The sequence below is a fragment of the Mastacembelus armatus genome, chromosome 19 (genome assembly GCF_900324485.2).
Source record: "Mastacembelus armatus chromosome 19, fMasArm1.2, whole genome shotgun sequence".
Taxonomy (NCBI): Eukaryota; Metazoa; Chordata; class Actinopteri; order Synbranchiformes; family Mastacembelidae; genus Mastacembelus; species Mastacembelus armatus.
Genome location: NC_046651.1, coordinates 7,706,340 through 7,722,970, shown reverse-complemented (window position 1 = coordinate 7,722,970; position 16,631 = coordinate 7,706,340). Strand labels below are relative to the sequence as shown.

The following is a 16,631-nucleotide window of genomic DNA, read 5'->3' as shown; positions in this document are numbered from 1 at the left end:
TGGGTAATGCTCATATCAACATTCACAGGCTGTAAGGAGCTTTCTGTATGCACAGTATTCAAGAAAGTTTTGCAGAGTAAAAGTTTTTTTTTTAATCTCTTCCATATACAGAACCAAGAGAAAGTATGAGAACCTCTTGGACTTATCTGGTTTTCTGCATTAAAATGTGATCTGAGCTTCATCTAAGTCACATCTATGGGCAATACGCAGATGTCTGGTGTGAACGGCTCTTTGAGCTCGTTCCACAGCATCTCTGTCGGGTTAAAGTCTCTGACTGTCTGACTGCAACAGGCAGAACAGGCAAGAACAGTACAATGATTTCTGTGCTATTAGTTAACATAGAGTCCATTTGTTTATAACAACTTAGATGAAGATCTGACCACGTATTTGGGATGAATTTATAAGTAAGTGAAACAAAAATACTTTTTATAGTATACTTTTGCTATAGTAAAAGAAGCAGCAAAACAAAACTAGATTTGAGTGTTAAACATCACAGAAATGCACCGCAAGAGCACATTTAAATAGAATCCATCAGATAAAAGACTCTGGGTAGAAGGCACAGGTTAATGCGTAATGTGTAAACAGGGTCAGAGGTACAGCCCACTGAAGCTGCAACCCCACATTAGCACTGCTCAAAGCAGTGGTGGTGTGTGTGTGTGTGTGTGTGTGTGTGTGTGTTGGACTGAGGCCGAAGAGACAGTGATAAAGAAAGAGCGAGACACAGAGGCAGTTTCTTTACAAGCCGTAACTGGCTGAACATCATTGACTGTGGGGAGGAAATCAATCAGAGTTGGAGTGTGGCTTTATGCCCTTGGCAGTTAAATTTAACAGCCTTTGTCTTGCTTAGCCACCCGTCTCCCACCGGCCCCTACTCCTCATTCACCATGGGTAATTTTTGGTGCCCTCCTTATCAGCCCTCTCTCCCAAGCAACATAACAGGCACCTGCTGGGAGACCTCCTGAATCCACATGACAAGCTCTCCAAAGAGCTGTCCAGTTTGTCGTTATCAGAACCACCAGGCGGCCCAGACTATGCTCCAGCCTGATTAAATTATAGCTAAAACACACCACTTACTCTAAGTGTGTGCGATTATGTCTGGGCTTCGAGAGGTACGCATACATTCAGAAGCAACTTATTTCACTAACAAAGATTTTGTGTTGTTAAACCAGATGGTAGATTACAGCATTTGCATAAAATGTGAGTCAACTGGCCTTAACACCTGAAGCCCAGGTTAAAACATTATTTAAGCAAACGTTACTGTGTTAATAGTTTGGTCTTGTGTGCTACATTAGGCCTCACACAGAAAGAGGCCACAGCAGTGCACACAAGTGCTATACAGTACATGTGTCCACTTCGCACGTAGTCTTCAGAAAATATAACTCTGATCCTCTGACTGGATGCTATATCCAGCACTGGGATTATGAAAGTAGCTCAGTTCTATACTGTGGATGCCAAATGATGGTTTTCAGCTCTCTGAAATACTGAATCATGACGAATGATTTCCACACAGTCAAAGTTCACTGAAAAGTCTTCATTTGTATAAAAGGATGTAAACTATGTAAAAGGCTTTATTAGAGAGCTTTTAGCTTATTACATAATTCCTGTTCTGTGCCCTGTTGAATTATGCATTACACATCTGGACATTAGTCAGTAGCCTGGCATATTCGATGTTGATATTGTGTCCAGACATCTGAACAAGTGTGAAGTGCTAGCTAAAATATCTGCTAATGCTGCAATCCTGGATGTCCAGGCTGCATTCACTCCATCAATGCCTCTGGCGTGTCCATCCTTACAAACTCATTTAGATAAACAAGTATCATTGAGACCCATGTGAATGATGCATGCCACACTAAAACTACCATGTCCCCTGGGAGCGACAACATTGTTCAATCTACTCAACACCAATACTGTAGCAAGAAACTGCCTCTTTGGCTCTCTGCAGACAACATTAAGACATTAGACAGTTTCAGGCTTTGCTTCTGGTGAACGTTGGATCAGTTGAAATGTGGAGCGTCTGAAACTCATCTGAAATGTTTGTCTTCTCTGGCTTAAGGGACAGTAAAGTTTTAAATGTATGTCGAAAGCGAAATACTTGCTGTGCATTTCTGCTGGAGACACTGCATCCTTCATCCAGCTGATGTGGGAAGAGGCACAAGCTGTTTTCTCATTAAGGGTAATAGTCTGACCCAGAAATACTGTTATAATGAAGGCTTGCTCAGATAATAAGTCTATTAACTATGTCGGTTAATAAAACTGTTGAAGTCATCTCATCTTCTTCCATGTAAGAGACAAGTGAGGAAGAGACAGAAGTGAGAGGAGTGTGTAAGAGGATTTATAGGAGAGTTTGTGATTGATTGTTTTTGTGCGCAAATGAAACAGAAGATAAGGAGAGGCCGACTGCCTCAGAGACAGATTTAAAGAAACTTTAACGGGTCTGTGTGCAAACGTAGGAGGCTGTGAAAGAAAAAGAATCAGTGTGTATTTCAGAGATAAAGAAATTGTAATTTTTTTTTTATGAAAGTCAGAGTTAAGAATCTAAAGTTTGAGCATGTTTTATATTAAACAAATATTAAATAAACGCTGAAAACTGAGATACTTCTCTTAAAGAAGAAGAAAAAAGTATGTCAAAAGAAAATATTAGACTTAAACTACATGCAGTTATTACTTAATTTTAGTCAAAGCCCTGTGGTGATTTTTTTTTCCTCCCTCTTGTTCATTCCCCTCCACCCTTTTCTTTATTATCCCTGTCCTTGGTAGTCGTCTTAATGTGCAATAAACACAGTGAAATTGGATATTCTTCAGGTACGCTCTGGTTTGTTTGGAAGTAGTAAATGAGAGCTACAAAGATGTCTGACTTCAGACAGAGAGCGAGAGAGACACCTCAGATGTTGGGTTAATGCTCCTGAGTGCAATTTTCTCCTCTTAAATAAAAAAAAAAAAAAAAATACTTCAAGCATTCGCTCTTGTGTCACACTTCTAAAGGCTCAATAAGCTGTATAAACACAAACACTATATATACACATCCACACTCAGGCACAAGGCTATGGGGGTGCAGGGCCAGGTTGTTAAAACTTCAGTACTGAAGGGAAACAGCCCCTATAGACAGAGTGAAATAACTGACTTCCCCAAAGAAAGAAAACAGCACCTAAACATTCCCACCAAGTAAACGAGGCAAAACTCCTCAACCGCTCTCTTTGCCACATCTTAGAGATCCACCGTTCCAGCCTGGAGAAAAGACGACAGCTCTGCCAGTTAAGAAAAAGGCATCTGCTCTCGTTCGTTTTGTGTGTATGTGTGTGTGTGTCCGCCTGTCCAACCGCCCCCTCTACCAGTGACAAGGTACCACTTCCTGGCCTGAGCCCACACGGCTGGCTGCCTTCCTGCAGTGAGAGGCCTGCTTTTGGCTCTGTCAACTATTGTCCATAAAGGGGGACAAGAAATGGTTGTGGGGGAAAGACAAAGTGTGTGTGTGTGTGTGTTAAATGCTATCCTTGAGAGAATAAGTTTGAGGGTTTGACATTCAGATCAAGACTATTTTGGTTTTGAACATCTATTTTGGCATCTATTTTTTTCCATGTTTTTTTCAATGTCAACATAAAAGAAAGCTTAGCTGGTTTTCTATAGGAAGTGCATTAGCATTTAATGAGATAATAGACATATTAATGTAGATATATTAACAGACAGATTAATGTGATTGCAGGAAGCATGGTGGAGTGTTGGTCAGCGCTGTTGCCTCAGAGCATAAAGGTTCTGGATTTGAATCCCGTTCAAACCCGGGGCCTTTCTGTGTGAAGTTTGCAGGGTTTTCTCCTCCCACAGTCCAAAGACATGTAGGTGGGGCTCAGGTCTAAATTGCTCATAGATGTGAATGTGAGTGCTTTTCTGTCTGTATGGTGACCAGTCGGGGGTGTAACCCAACTCTATGCCAATACTTATTACTAATGACCAGTTTCTCACAACATGCTTGGGTGTAAATATGTTGTGAGAGCATCAACAGTGATTCCATTACAATGCTGATCATTAATTGTTCAGTCAATAACGTTGTTACCAGGAAAACCAACAGTTTAACAACAGACACACATCACTGCTGAAGAACTGCACGTTCTCAGGCAACACGTGATTTTAGGTGATGAACAGAGCTGATGAATTTCCTCTGGAGACAATTTGAGTGTATGCATTAGAACATACATGGGGATTCTTGTGTGTGTGCACTTGGGTTCCTGAAATCTGGGAGAAATTGAAACCTAGCATGTAGGCTGCTCTGTGTCAATGTGTGAGTAAAGGTCTTACAAATGATTGTGTTATATTTGCATGGAAATGAGAGTAAGGGTCCTGCTGAATATCTGAATATATATGAGTTTTGCATCTGAGTAATTCAGTAAGCAGCAGCTTGTTTTAGCCCACTCCCCTCTGCCGGCATCTACGTCAGCCAAAATCTATCTATGGCGGCTCGCTCATCCTCTGCCACCCACATATACAGCCAGGCTCAAGACACACACACACACACACACACACACCAATTCCTTGGGTTTGGGTGCTGCTCTACTATAAAAGTAGTATTACAAGGACAAGTACTAAAATAAGCAGATGACTGGCAGCATCTTCCTCAAACAGTGGGACCATCTGGTGCTGAAGATAAACATTCAACATGAACAATTCTGCTAGCAGCAAAGTAACTTCCGTCAAAGTTAGAGCAAATAAAACAACCCGTCTCAAATAACATCTCAATTAACTCAACAGCAGTTAAACATGTCAGGAGTCAGACAATGAGGAAGCCAACTGTCCTTTCAAGTGTTAAGATGTTACTCTGGTGTCAGATTTTATGTCAGGCTTCCTGGCTCCTTATTCACCCTCAGTGCAGGAACATCACAAAGAATTGTGGGATACATAGCAACCGTTGCCAGTAGCCTCTTTCAATGAATGATGCTGACAGCTTCCCTAGCCCTCATTCAGTGGCTAGCTGCTCCTTCGGTGGTATTTATAGCTGCTATTGATCGAGACAGATTTGACCGAGAAGGAAAAGCAGCACTTGAGATTTAGCGGTGGACTACAGAATAGGCTTAGTGTGTCTGAGTGTGTGTATGTGTGCTTGTGCAGAAAAACACACACTGTATGTCACAGTCACCTGGAGACAGTGAGACAGGTGAGAGAACATCCTTTGTTCCTTGCACACCATTTTTTCCCGTACCTATTTCTACTCCAATAAAATGCTCCATGTGAACACACAGACTCTCACATACGAAAAAGCTCCACGAGCTGTCGCAAAGTTCTGTCCAAAACTACAAACCCATCAGCTTCAGCAGCCCCTCCACGCTTCATTTTGAGTCACTCGATCAATCGTAGCTAGTGGCTTGACTTATTGTACAAGGCTACTCTCTGAGCACAGACTTGCTGGGGCCTTCTGTTTAGACCACTGAAGGATGACTAATCCTCTATTTAAAGGACTCGAGGTTCAATTGAAGACTTCTGGCACACTGGCAATCAATTGTAGATCCGAGGTGACGCAATTCACTTTCAGGGAAACTGTAGGTGGCCACTTATTGGAATAAATGTGTGTGCGTGTGTGATTTTACAGAAGGCAATGTAACACTCCACAATGAGTGCAAACGGGGGAAAAAAACGTCTGACTGTGTCACGTTCATCCTGCTGTACTCACAATCATGAGCAGACTCAACTGGATGTATGGACTTAACAGTGACACTTGAACAAATATAGTCGCTATTCCTGTCTGGCTCTTGCCATTAGGTGATTATATGTCATTTTTATGTAAAATTGTGATGCACAGAATGACACGATCAGCAGCACCAAAGCAGCTTTAATTACAGACATGAAGATAGTTATAATGTATATGTCTGTGAGGCTTAACAACTTAATCATCAATACCAGTGACACAACTGCTGAGGTGTCATGTGATTACACTTCTGGCTTTTCTACGATGTTTCGCTGTACTCTGCTTTGGAAGAACTTCTCCCAGCAGTACTGCCGAGATACTCAGTTTACCAGCTGCACGTACTGATATTAAACAATAGCAACAACAGCAGCAGAGTCAGTGGAGAAAGAAGCGTATTTAACGTTTGTTGGACATTAATGGAGAAGCTTTGGTTCAAGCTAAGATGGAAGGAACTTAAGGTAACTGGCCCATTTTTTCAGGAAAATGAACGATTAGAACTTCACACAAACACTGTGTGGTATTTAGGGTCACAGGGATCTGCTGGAGCATATCCCATCTCTCTTTGGGGGAAAGGCAGGGGTGATTAATCAATTAGTCACATAAATATTTTAGTAGTCACTTCCCCTAAAATCAAGACACAAGCAAACAGGTGAATATATTAATGTTGTCTCACCCCCTATCTATGTTGATAGTTGATACTTCCATATAGAAAAAGATATTATTAATTTAAGCGGGTTCTTACCTGGCCAGTGCCTGGACCTTGGCTGTGTGTCTCTCCTCCAGCTCCGCCAGCTTCTTCTTCAGCAGATCGGTTTCCTGCCTCAGGCCAGCTGAGTGCTCCATCTCCCCATCCAGCAGACTGCGAAGAGACCTGCCAAACACACGAAATACCTCTTTGCATTCAAAAAAAAAAATGCAGCTATGTACTCCAACCACATCATAACTTTCCTCTTGTCCAGCCCGGACTGTCTGCCTTCAGACACCAGCTATATGAAAGCTGAAGAAAAAAATCTGAATGTTCATCCCTTTCAGTGAAGGGGATCTGGTTGCTCTGTTAATCCCTCCAGTAGAGTTCAGAGACTTGCAGAATCAATGTGAAGGCACACTGATGCTGTCCTGGTGAGACGTGGTGGCCCAACACTTTGCTAACACAATTCATGCTGGATTTTCCTTTAATCTGTCACCTGTCTCTACTAAATGCTGACATTTTGGTAATGTTGTTTTCATACACAGCAGATTAGAAAACACTATTAAGCCTCCTTAATTGCCGTAATAATTGACTGGGTGAATTTCAATCAGCTCTGATATAAAACACACAACTGTGACTACTTTGCTGTTAATTTAATACAAATCACAGTTTTTCGTACAAATCAAAATACCTCTAGGCAGAAGATTCCCACTAATTATGATTCTAAGTATAAAAATGAGTTTTGGGTCATTCCATCAGAACACAAATCACAGTCTGGTGGGTTATTGCTAAAAACAGAACAACAATTTCCTCCCACAGTTCAGCATAAAAAAAGCCTCTTGTCTCTGGATTAACTGAAAAGTAGTTGACACAATTTATACAGAAAGGTCATGCAATATCTTGACTGTGCGTGTGTGTGTGTGTGTGTGCTTGAGGGTTTGCAAGCAGCAGATAAGGAAAATACATCCAACGTACATGTTTTGTTCCTCCAGCTCATCCTTCCTGTTCATCATGGCTACGATGGCCTGCCGTAGCTCCACTGCAGAGCAGAGAGAGCAGGGTTAGACTTCTGCATTAAAACTAATAACCTTCTGTTTTCCCCTGCAGAAAAGACAAAACCTCACTTTCCAGCAAGTTCACTCCAAAATTGCTGGACTTATGTACTTTTGTTCCATCTCTGAAAAGCTTTGATGAAGTTATGTGAAATAATATATGACTCAAAGAAAACAAATTTTTATTGCTAATCATACTTTTATGCTAGCTACTATTAAAGCACTAATGTAAAATAAAAGTAGTGAGAAAGACACTGGCTGCCATTAGCCTTAATCTAGCTATCATTAATGTATGAAAACAAACTCTACATGGCCATTACTATGTATATCAGCTACACACACACTAGATATCAATGAAATACATAAGAATTATTCATACAGTTATGTTCAGCTGAGCATGTTCTCCCTGTGCTTGCGTGGGTTTACTCCGGGTACTCCGGTTTCCTCCCACAGTCCAAAAAACATGCATGTTAGGTTGATTGGTGACTCTAAAATTGCCCGTAGGAGTGAGTGTGAGTGTGTGAGGTTGTCTGTCTTTGTGTGTCTATATGTGGCCCTGCGACAGACTGGTGACCTGTCCAGGGTGTACCCCTGCCTTCCACCCGAGAGAGAGCTGGGATAGGCTCCAGCAGATCCCCGTGACCCTGAACCAGGAAAAAGCGGGTATAGAAGATGGATGGATGGATGGATGTTCAGCTGAATAATGTATCTGACCATCAATGCAGAACTTGTTGCTGTTGCTGTAATTTTAGCATTAATTTATTGATCATCAGGATCTCATGCTCTATACAGCAGAAGCCATTAGAGTTAAAATAATCATAATTAGTACTGTCAGTCAGTAACTAGCTGGACTAGAAAAATTACCAGCCACAGTAGCTGGTAAAGTAATTTCACCCAACATAATGTTTAGGTTTTTACCAAAATATTCAGGTGATGTTAGAAAATATTTCATGGTGTTATTGTAACTCCATAAAAGAGTTGGAAACAGACCTTTTCAACCATGAAAAATGAAACTAATTTCTTTTAAGACAGAGTCTAGACCTGGTTTATCTTTTTCTTCGGGGGTATTATCCAGGGATCAATACCCAGATTCTTGTTAGGAGGACTTTTAACGAGTGCTGAAAGAAACAATCAATTTGAAAGAAAAAAATGCAAATCATTTGCCGGTTTGACCTTCTCCAATGAGAATTTTCTTGAATTTCCTTCGCTTTTTATTCTCACACATTAACTATCTTTGGGGCTTTGAACACACCAATCGATCGACACCTTGGCATACAGGAACCCCTGCTGGACAACTGTCTGGCATTTTATTGCGTAAACAATCAGATTATTCACAGATTAAATGATAAGGAAGACGATCAGCTGCATCTCAACACATCTTTTCAGTTGGGCTGTATCCACAGCCAAAGCCCTCCACCACTCACACAAGAAGGTTTCAAACCCCTAACTAGGCTGTTACAGTGACTTCCAAAAATAACCACGAGACAAGGAGTTATGGTAAGGTTAAGGTAATCTACCCTGCACTTTGGGTTGCACATTTTACACACACACACACACACACACAGACCACAATTCTACTCGGATAACTAATGTAGGGTGTCGACACAGACCCAGACACTACTAGGTGTCCTCCAGGCCTGAGCTGAGTGGAGGAGAAAGAGACAGAGGTGGAGGAGGATGTGATGAAGAGCACAACAGCAAGCAAGGGAGAAAAGAGGAAGTCCATTATCTCCAGCTCAGTTCTCCACATCGGCAAGCCAGAAATAAATGTGACCTTCAGTCCGACCACGCGTTCGCAGCAAGTGCCACGGCCAAGCTATTAGGGGCTTCAAGAGAACCAGGCGCACCTTAGTCCTCACAGGGGGACGTGGACAAATGATAGCACAAGCGTGTGTCAGAGAGCAGTTATAAATGTGTGTGAAACTTTGTGCTCATGTGTGTAAGAGCCACCTTTCGAGGGGAGTGTGTGTATGTGTGTGTGTGTGTGTGTGTGTGTGTGTGTGTGTGTGTGTGTGTGTGTGTGTGTGTGTGTGTGTGTGTGTGTGCATGCATCGCCCCACCGGAACGTAGACACTTCAGCTCAATTGTTCCAATAATAGACGCCATGCAATCGTGTTGCCTTGTGAATTATAGACTCCATACTCTCCAGTGGATGGCTCGGCCTCACGCAGAGTCAGATCTGCATGGAAATCACCAGGAGAGAGCTTGTGATAAAACACCTCCGCTTGCACCACTTTCCACTTTCTTTCCCCTGCATGCCTTAAAAATCCTGCATCTTGCAGCAAACGCTGTCATTAGCAGGTTTTACTAATCCTTACCACTAGACATATACAGGGTGTTATGATATTCTGCTAATTTTTCTATTCATAGGAGGACAAATCACACACTTGTGTCAGCATATGAGCCAATTAACTCCTGGTTTTGATTACTGAATTAATAAACAGGCTCAAGCAATCTCGCATTCTGCCTCCATAAAGGTTGGGGACTCACAAGAGGCTCCGTTTAAAAATAGTCAGGCCAGACTTTTGTTGTGAATTTGTTGGCGTGTCCCTTTAAACTTTGCCTTTAAGGAGGCATAACTTGTGGTGAGTCTTGCTTGTTCATGCTTCATCTTCTTCATCAGTGGTTTTCTGTGTTTCCCCTGAACAACTCTGCACAGCTCCCAGAGAGAGTGGCCATACTTGTTGCTTTGGGTTATGAGAGTAGGCGGGAAGAGCAAACAGCAATAGAGCCGGAGAGAGTGAGAGCAAGATTTTTCAAGTCGAGAAAAAGTCACGCTCTTTTAGTCAAAATGCACAATCTCTTTTGGCTGTGCTGCATCCTGCTCTACTGAGGTGTCGACAGGCATAGAAATTGGTATCTGTGCCTTTGTCGCGTTGGATTCCTGAACTGTGATTGCTGGATGTCAGAAAGAGGAAAACAGCGTTTCAGTTCTGCAGGAGCTGACACCGAAACAAGATGTCATTGTTTCATGCTAGATTCATCCTTTCACCAAACCCATATATCTAGGGGTCTGCTGTTTTACATCTTCCTTGTGCCTCACGGAGCTCTGTACCCCTCGAGACAATTTTCTCTGCTTCTACAGCAGCAACTTTTATATCAACAGCTCTCTCCGAGGCCCCATGATCTCCTCTTACTGAGGGCTAATAGATGGACGACAGCTCAGTCCCAGTGCTTACAGGCAGCTCCACTCAGCTCTCCTCCTGTGGCTCTCTGTCTCTTTCTCCCTCACACACAGACACACAGACACACAGACACACAGACACACAGACACACAGACACACAGACACACAGACACACAGACACACAGACACACAGACACACAGACACACAGACACACAGACACACAGACACACAGACAGGTTAAAGCATCAGTGTGAGTGTCTAAGGGTCTGAGCTCTGATTAGCTCCAGGGCACTGAGCAGAACACAAACTGCACTCATATGAAATGCTCATCAAGTGTTTTTGGAATCTGAATCTGTTATCCACATCTGAAATCTCCCAGCTCATGTAAATTGCAGGAATTTACACAATCACACTCTCTCAGAAGCAAAATCCTTTGAGAAGAGTGGATAAACGTATATGCCTGCACGGTGACCTGCAGCCTGGACCAACAGTGCCACCTGCTGGATTATCTGCTACTATGGAAATATTATGGAAAATAACCAAACAATCTCTTGGTGTTGAGCTTCACTCGGAGCAATTAGATCAAACACTAATCAGTAAGTTTAATGAATTCGCTACAAATAATAGCTGTGGTGAAATGTCCAGACAAAGACATGTCTGGACTTCTAAAGGATTCATTACTGTCCCAAACTTCTTGGGAACATACTCAGTTAACAGCAGCTCAAGAGGAATTGGATGACAATGGATTCTCGCTGGCATATCTGATGTGAATAGGTTTGAATTTATTCTCAGCGTTACAAACAAATAAAGACCTCTGGACACTACTGGGCCTTACACTTCATTACTTCAAACTTCTATAACCAGATTTTCTGACAATTCTTTGCTTATATAAAGATGACAAAGATTTTTTTAAAGTAGTTTTGAAGTTAGGCAATGTTATATAGTGGCTATATTCAGCTAATTCCAAAAAACACTTCTGCCAGCAGATTTTCTTTAATCAGAAGAAAATCTAATCCCATTGTGTATTCCTAAACAGCTGATTTCCTCACGTGTGTTTCTCTGGAAAATTCACCATAGCCATCATTTGTTGATTTGCATGTTGATTTGTCATGATGCTCACTCGAACACGTTTGAGAACAAACAAGAAGAGCTTGAGAGTGGCAAATCATAAGGAACAGACAGAAAAAGGAGAAACACTCACCCACTGTCATGGACTCTGGCAGACCAGATGCTGGCAGCACACTGGAGAGGGGAGCTGACTGCATCTGTGGACTGGAGTCCATGCTGCAACACACAGGAGGAAGGAATTAGATACTTTAAACATCTTTGATTTATTTTTGGATGCAAAGCCAAAGCTGACTAGACTGGCCGGTTTAGATCTATGGTCACAACTGAAGAATATTTTATCCTGAGCTGCACATAATTTCTACAACAACACATTATTCTCGCCTGAAGCGGCAGCTTACTTGAATGTTAGTTCCGATCTGCTACTCTCATCGTTTCCCACTGGTCCTGTTGACTCGCACTGAGCAGGAAATGCAGCTGTGTCCTCCACAGAGCTCACTGATACAAATTAAAAGTGAAAGTGAATGTATGGAGTAGGAGAAAGCCCCTAAATTTCATCTGCTGGGCAACTGATCCTTGCACTGACGCCATAAGTATCTGCTGGTTATTTCAAACATATGTCATAAGTCAAAGCCAAAGCTTAAACTGAAATATTTACAGTGCACAAAGTGTTTAAATAAGAGATGATTTACAGATTTGGCAAACAGTGGATGCGGAAATATTTTATTTTCCTTGTAGGTGCAGGAAGTAAGTGTGTCGTACCTGGCTGTGAGTCTGCAGGGTTCAGAGGAATGAGGATGTCTGAGCTGCTGTTGTCAGTCATCACCTGTAGGGGACTCCAGGTGGACACACTGGACAGACTTCCTACCACCACCCTAAAAAAAAAATAATAATAATCGTAATATCCATCATTTTGAGTTTCATGGGCCATGAATAAATGTGAGGACAAGACTAAAGAATATTTTTCTTAAAATTTTCTGTGACCTTTTTTAAGATTCTGGTCTTTTTGTAGGGAAAACCTTATTGATCCATAAAATAACGTTACTTTGTGCACTGGCAAATAAACCAAACTCCACCATCATTCTGTTTTTTCTAGCATTGGTTGTTTTTTTTTTACGACATACCACACCTACACCCGTAGGCTCTGAATGCATTTGTTTTCTGATTAAAAGAGACCTTTATTTTTATAACCTTTGACATTCAGCTGAAACCTGACTCACTGATCAGAACTGATCCTCTCCTCTTCCTGGGTTTGTGCTCTGGGTTTGTACATCTCCTCCTCTTCCTCTTCCTCGTCATTGTCTATACTCTTGCTGTCAGGCAGAGGAGGTGCAGCTATGGCAGCTGTACGTGACGGATGGGGGGACCCCACCCAGCTGACTACGTCCGGCTCAACCACGCCGTTCTCGGCAGGAGACTGAGAGAAGGCTGGCTCCAGAGGATCTATGCCTTTTTCCACGCTGCTCTGAGCAGGAGCAGTATGACTCTTCGTCATTGTGCCCATCTTCTCAGAGTCCTCCTCCCCCTCCTCCTCATCCTCTGCCCCACCCTCCAGTTCATCGTCAAAGGAAATGATGTTGGTGATCTTCTTTTTCCTCCGGCGCTCTCTCCTCAACCCTGAGTCTGACAAATGAGAAAGAGGGGGGAAAAAAACTCAATCTCAACCCTGAATTAGGTGACACTGAAATGAATTAGTACATTTTTTCTGTCTAGCCTATTTCCCTCCAAAAGTTCAGAAATATTGTAGTAACAGTGACATCAGCATTATTTCAATGGGTCTTCTACCAGAAAATAATCTGAATGGGTCTAACGACCTTGAGGAGCTGGTGCACCCACTGAGAATTTCATCTGACATTCATTCCAGTTTTATCCCAGTACAGTTAAATTTTAAAAGCTCATTCATCCCACTGAGCAGAACATATGGAGAGGAAAATGGAGCGGGTTTTCCCAACGGGAAGGACCAGGGCAGGCAGCTAAATGAGGTCAAACAAGGAGGCCGACATTCTGGAAGTTTATTCATTTCACGGGGGATTTCATCACTGCTCAGGCTCTGTGCTGCAGATGCCTTGTGTTGCCTCCACCAGATTTGTTCTACCAGTGGCTTCGTTATGCACGTCCAAACTGAACTGTCGCTCTTGTGTCTGTGCTCCTTCTCAAATGACTTTTTGAAATAAGCACATTTTGGAGGAGTAAATAACAGTATGCTGAATCAGTAACGCACGATTTTGCTCACATTAGAGCCAAGGGCCATGATGTGAAGTATAAATCAGTGCATTCAATGGGCGGACAAACAGAAACACTTGACAATATGGTGAAATAGTCCTGAAGTAGATACCATGTCTGCAAGCTGAAATAAAAATGTTGCATTGCTGAATTATGTAAACTGTGAAAGAAAGGCAGGTTTAAAAACACTGCTGTTTGTTACCAGCAGAGGTGCTGCGTGGCAGGACAGGCAGTGGGTCTGGGGCTCCGTCCGCTCTAGGGGTGAAGCCGGGCACCACAGCTGTGGCAGTGCTGATCTCACGCAGCAGGCTGGTGACCCCCTGAGTCGACTCCTTCCAGAGGCTGCCGATGCCCTGCGTGGACTCCTTTAAGAGGTGGGTCACTGATGAGCCTCCACCTCGCGTCACGCCACCGTTTAGATCATTGTTATCGATGTTGATGGCAAACAGGATGGAGTTCAGACCTGAGCGCAGTAGGAAGAAGAGAAGATATAATTCATTTGAGATCAGGCCTGTTAAATCATACGAAGCTTTTGAACTTCTGCAAAGTACTTGCTAAGCAGTTAAGGGCACACACAGCTGAAGTTGGCGACCTAAAATGAACTCGGGCTATCTGCCTGTTTATGAAAAGAAAGGGAAAGGCTCTGGCATCAGATCAGTGGCACGAACTCTTAATATTTTAGAGTCTGTGCTCATCAATAGTTCAACAGTAAGAGCAGAGCACTAATACGGTCAGGGCTTTAGATCTCAGTAAGCCCAGTGATGACTAACAAATCAAATGCACTCAGTTAATTTACTGCCTTGACAGCAGATCTATTTGTGTGAAGTAGGTATAAAATTTAAAATCATCGACTCAAATTTAAAAAAATACACTGAGGCTGTAATGCTCGTTACAAGGAGATGGATAAAAAACTGAAGCCTGGCCAGAAGGTTACATGAGAACAAAAACCATAAATCAAAGGAGTATTCCCTGTGGATGGCAGGGAATGTGACTGGTAACATGCTATGTAAATATAACAAGATATTCATTTGCATGGTAACAGGTGTACAGTTCAAGCATATCTACAGGTGTAAACAAGGTAAATTCAAGGTAACTTTTAAAGACTTCTTTATTACCACTTTAAAGGAAATTTAAGACCAAACTTGCAATGGAGAGACAGGCTAACAAATATTTAAGAACAACGACCGAATGTGTTTTTAATGTGAAAGGAAAACACAAATAGATTACTGCTGTCCTAAATGATTATTTTAAAATAATCTCAGAATATTAATTATGAACAGACAATAACCTACATCAGGTTGTTATTTAAGGCAAAAATAATCAAAACAGATATATCAGCAATCTGCAGTCATACAGTTCTTTTTGCTTTGCTTGTGTTTTACTATGATTTTATGATCGAGCTCTGCATCAGACAAAACAATACTGTCATTCTGTCAGAGTTCTGGCCCATAGATTTCCCTTTTCCTCCACTCTGTGCTCTTTGTAAACATAGTGGATCCAGTAGACAAACATGTATGTGCCCAGTATAGACACTATGTGTAGCACATGTTACTTTTGCATTGTAGAAAAGGGGTTACTTTAACTCATGCACACCAGAAAAAATAATAATAATGATATTGATTCTATAATCTGGACTAAAACATATTTGCAGTGACATGACTAAAACAATTAAGACCCATCTAATCTGAATTTCATTTCATACTTTTCAGGCCTTGTATTATTAAAAAAGACATTCAATGACCTTTTAAGGACCTGCAAACACCCTGAGTTCCATCTCAGTAATATTAACTCCACTCATGTTTACCACGTCGCTAACATAGGGAACATGCTTTTTTCTTGCACAGTTAAAAATGTAGCACCTTCCTGTTACATTCTGGGGTTTAACATATTTTCCATGACAGTTAAATAATGTTAAAAGCACAAAATCACCTGCAGCCATGGTGGGGAGCATACTTGATCTCTCCTCATCGAGAATAAAAGCCCAGTCTTCATAGTAGGTTCTAGAGAACAGAGGAGAAGGTATGTGACTGATCAGGATACCTGAGGAAATACCAGCTGTACAGAGCATGCATGTGGGATGTTTTCTTATATTATCTGACACACACACACACACACACACACACACACACACACACACACACACACACACACACACACACACACACACACACACACACACACACACACACACACACACTGTACTAACCCCAGACGTTGGCGGTCAGCCAGCAGTGTGTGCAGGTAGCGTTCCAGCGAGTGCTCATTGAGAGCACAGCGCAGCCATGCACGACCCCGCCCCAGCTCTGAGGAAATGTGGTGCAGTGAGTAGAACCTCTGGAGCTCATGGCGGTTCAGATGCTCTTTCACATAAAACCAGAAGGTCAGCTCTGGTGAGGGGGGAAAAAGAAAAAGAGATTGTGAAAAAAGAAAAGAGAAGTGAAAAATGGCTGAAGTGGAGAGAGAAAACACATTAAGAAAATGGTAAAGGGAAGTGAGGCAGGAGGAAGACTGATTCATGAAAACAACTGTTTCCGAGTTACACATTAGGTGGAAAAGGTCAGTGAGGTAGCGGCAAAATCACTTCTGGAAGCCTGAGGGCCAGCACATCTTTACTCGCTGATGAACAAATACCCACAATGCCTTTCACACAGCTCCATTTCTACCTGTCATCCCTCCATATTTTGCACTGAACTCAGAACCTATTTTCTATAACCAAGGAGAAAACTAAATATGAGAGTCTGCATGGGCGTGTTTCTATCCACAGTCTTCTAAGCTGTGATACAGCAATTAACAGCACTAAGTGTTA

At 42.1% G+C, this 16,631-nt stretch overlaps 1 protein-coding gene across 1 annotated transcript in view; it reads right to left on the bottom strand.

The window, feature by feature from the left end:
- The window catches only part of snx29 (sorting nexin 29), a 102,800-nt gene that overhangs the window by 82,742 nt on the left and 3,427 nt on the right, over window positions 1–16,631 (bottom strand). The window contains exons 5-13 of the mRNA XM_026315599.2: window positions 16,032–16,212; window positions 15,755–15,825; window positions 14,028–14,288; window positions 12,823–13,225; window positions 12,365–12,477; window positions 12,004–12,100; window positions 11,739–11,821; window positions 7,335–7,398; window positions 6,414–6,542 (exon numbers count right to left, since the gene is read on the bottom strand). Of these exons, the coding sequence (XP_026171384.1) occupies window positions 6,414–6,542; window positions 7,335–7,398; window positions 11,739–11,821; window positions 12,004–12,100; window positions 12,365–12,477; window positions 12,823–13,225; window positions 14,028–14,288; window positions 15,755–15,825; window positions 16,032–16,212 (1,402 nt within the window). The remainder of the gene's footprint in view (window positions 1–6,413; window positions 6,543–7,334; window positions 7,399–11,738; window positions 11,822–12,003; window positions 12,101–12,364; window positions 12,478–12,822; window positions 13,226–14,027; window positions 14,289–15,754; window positions 15,826–16,031; window positions 16,213–16,631) is intronic.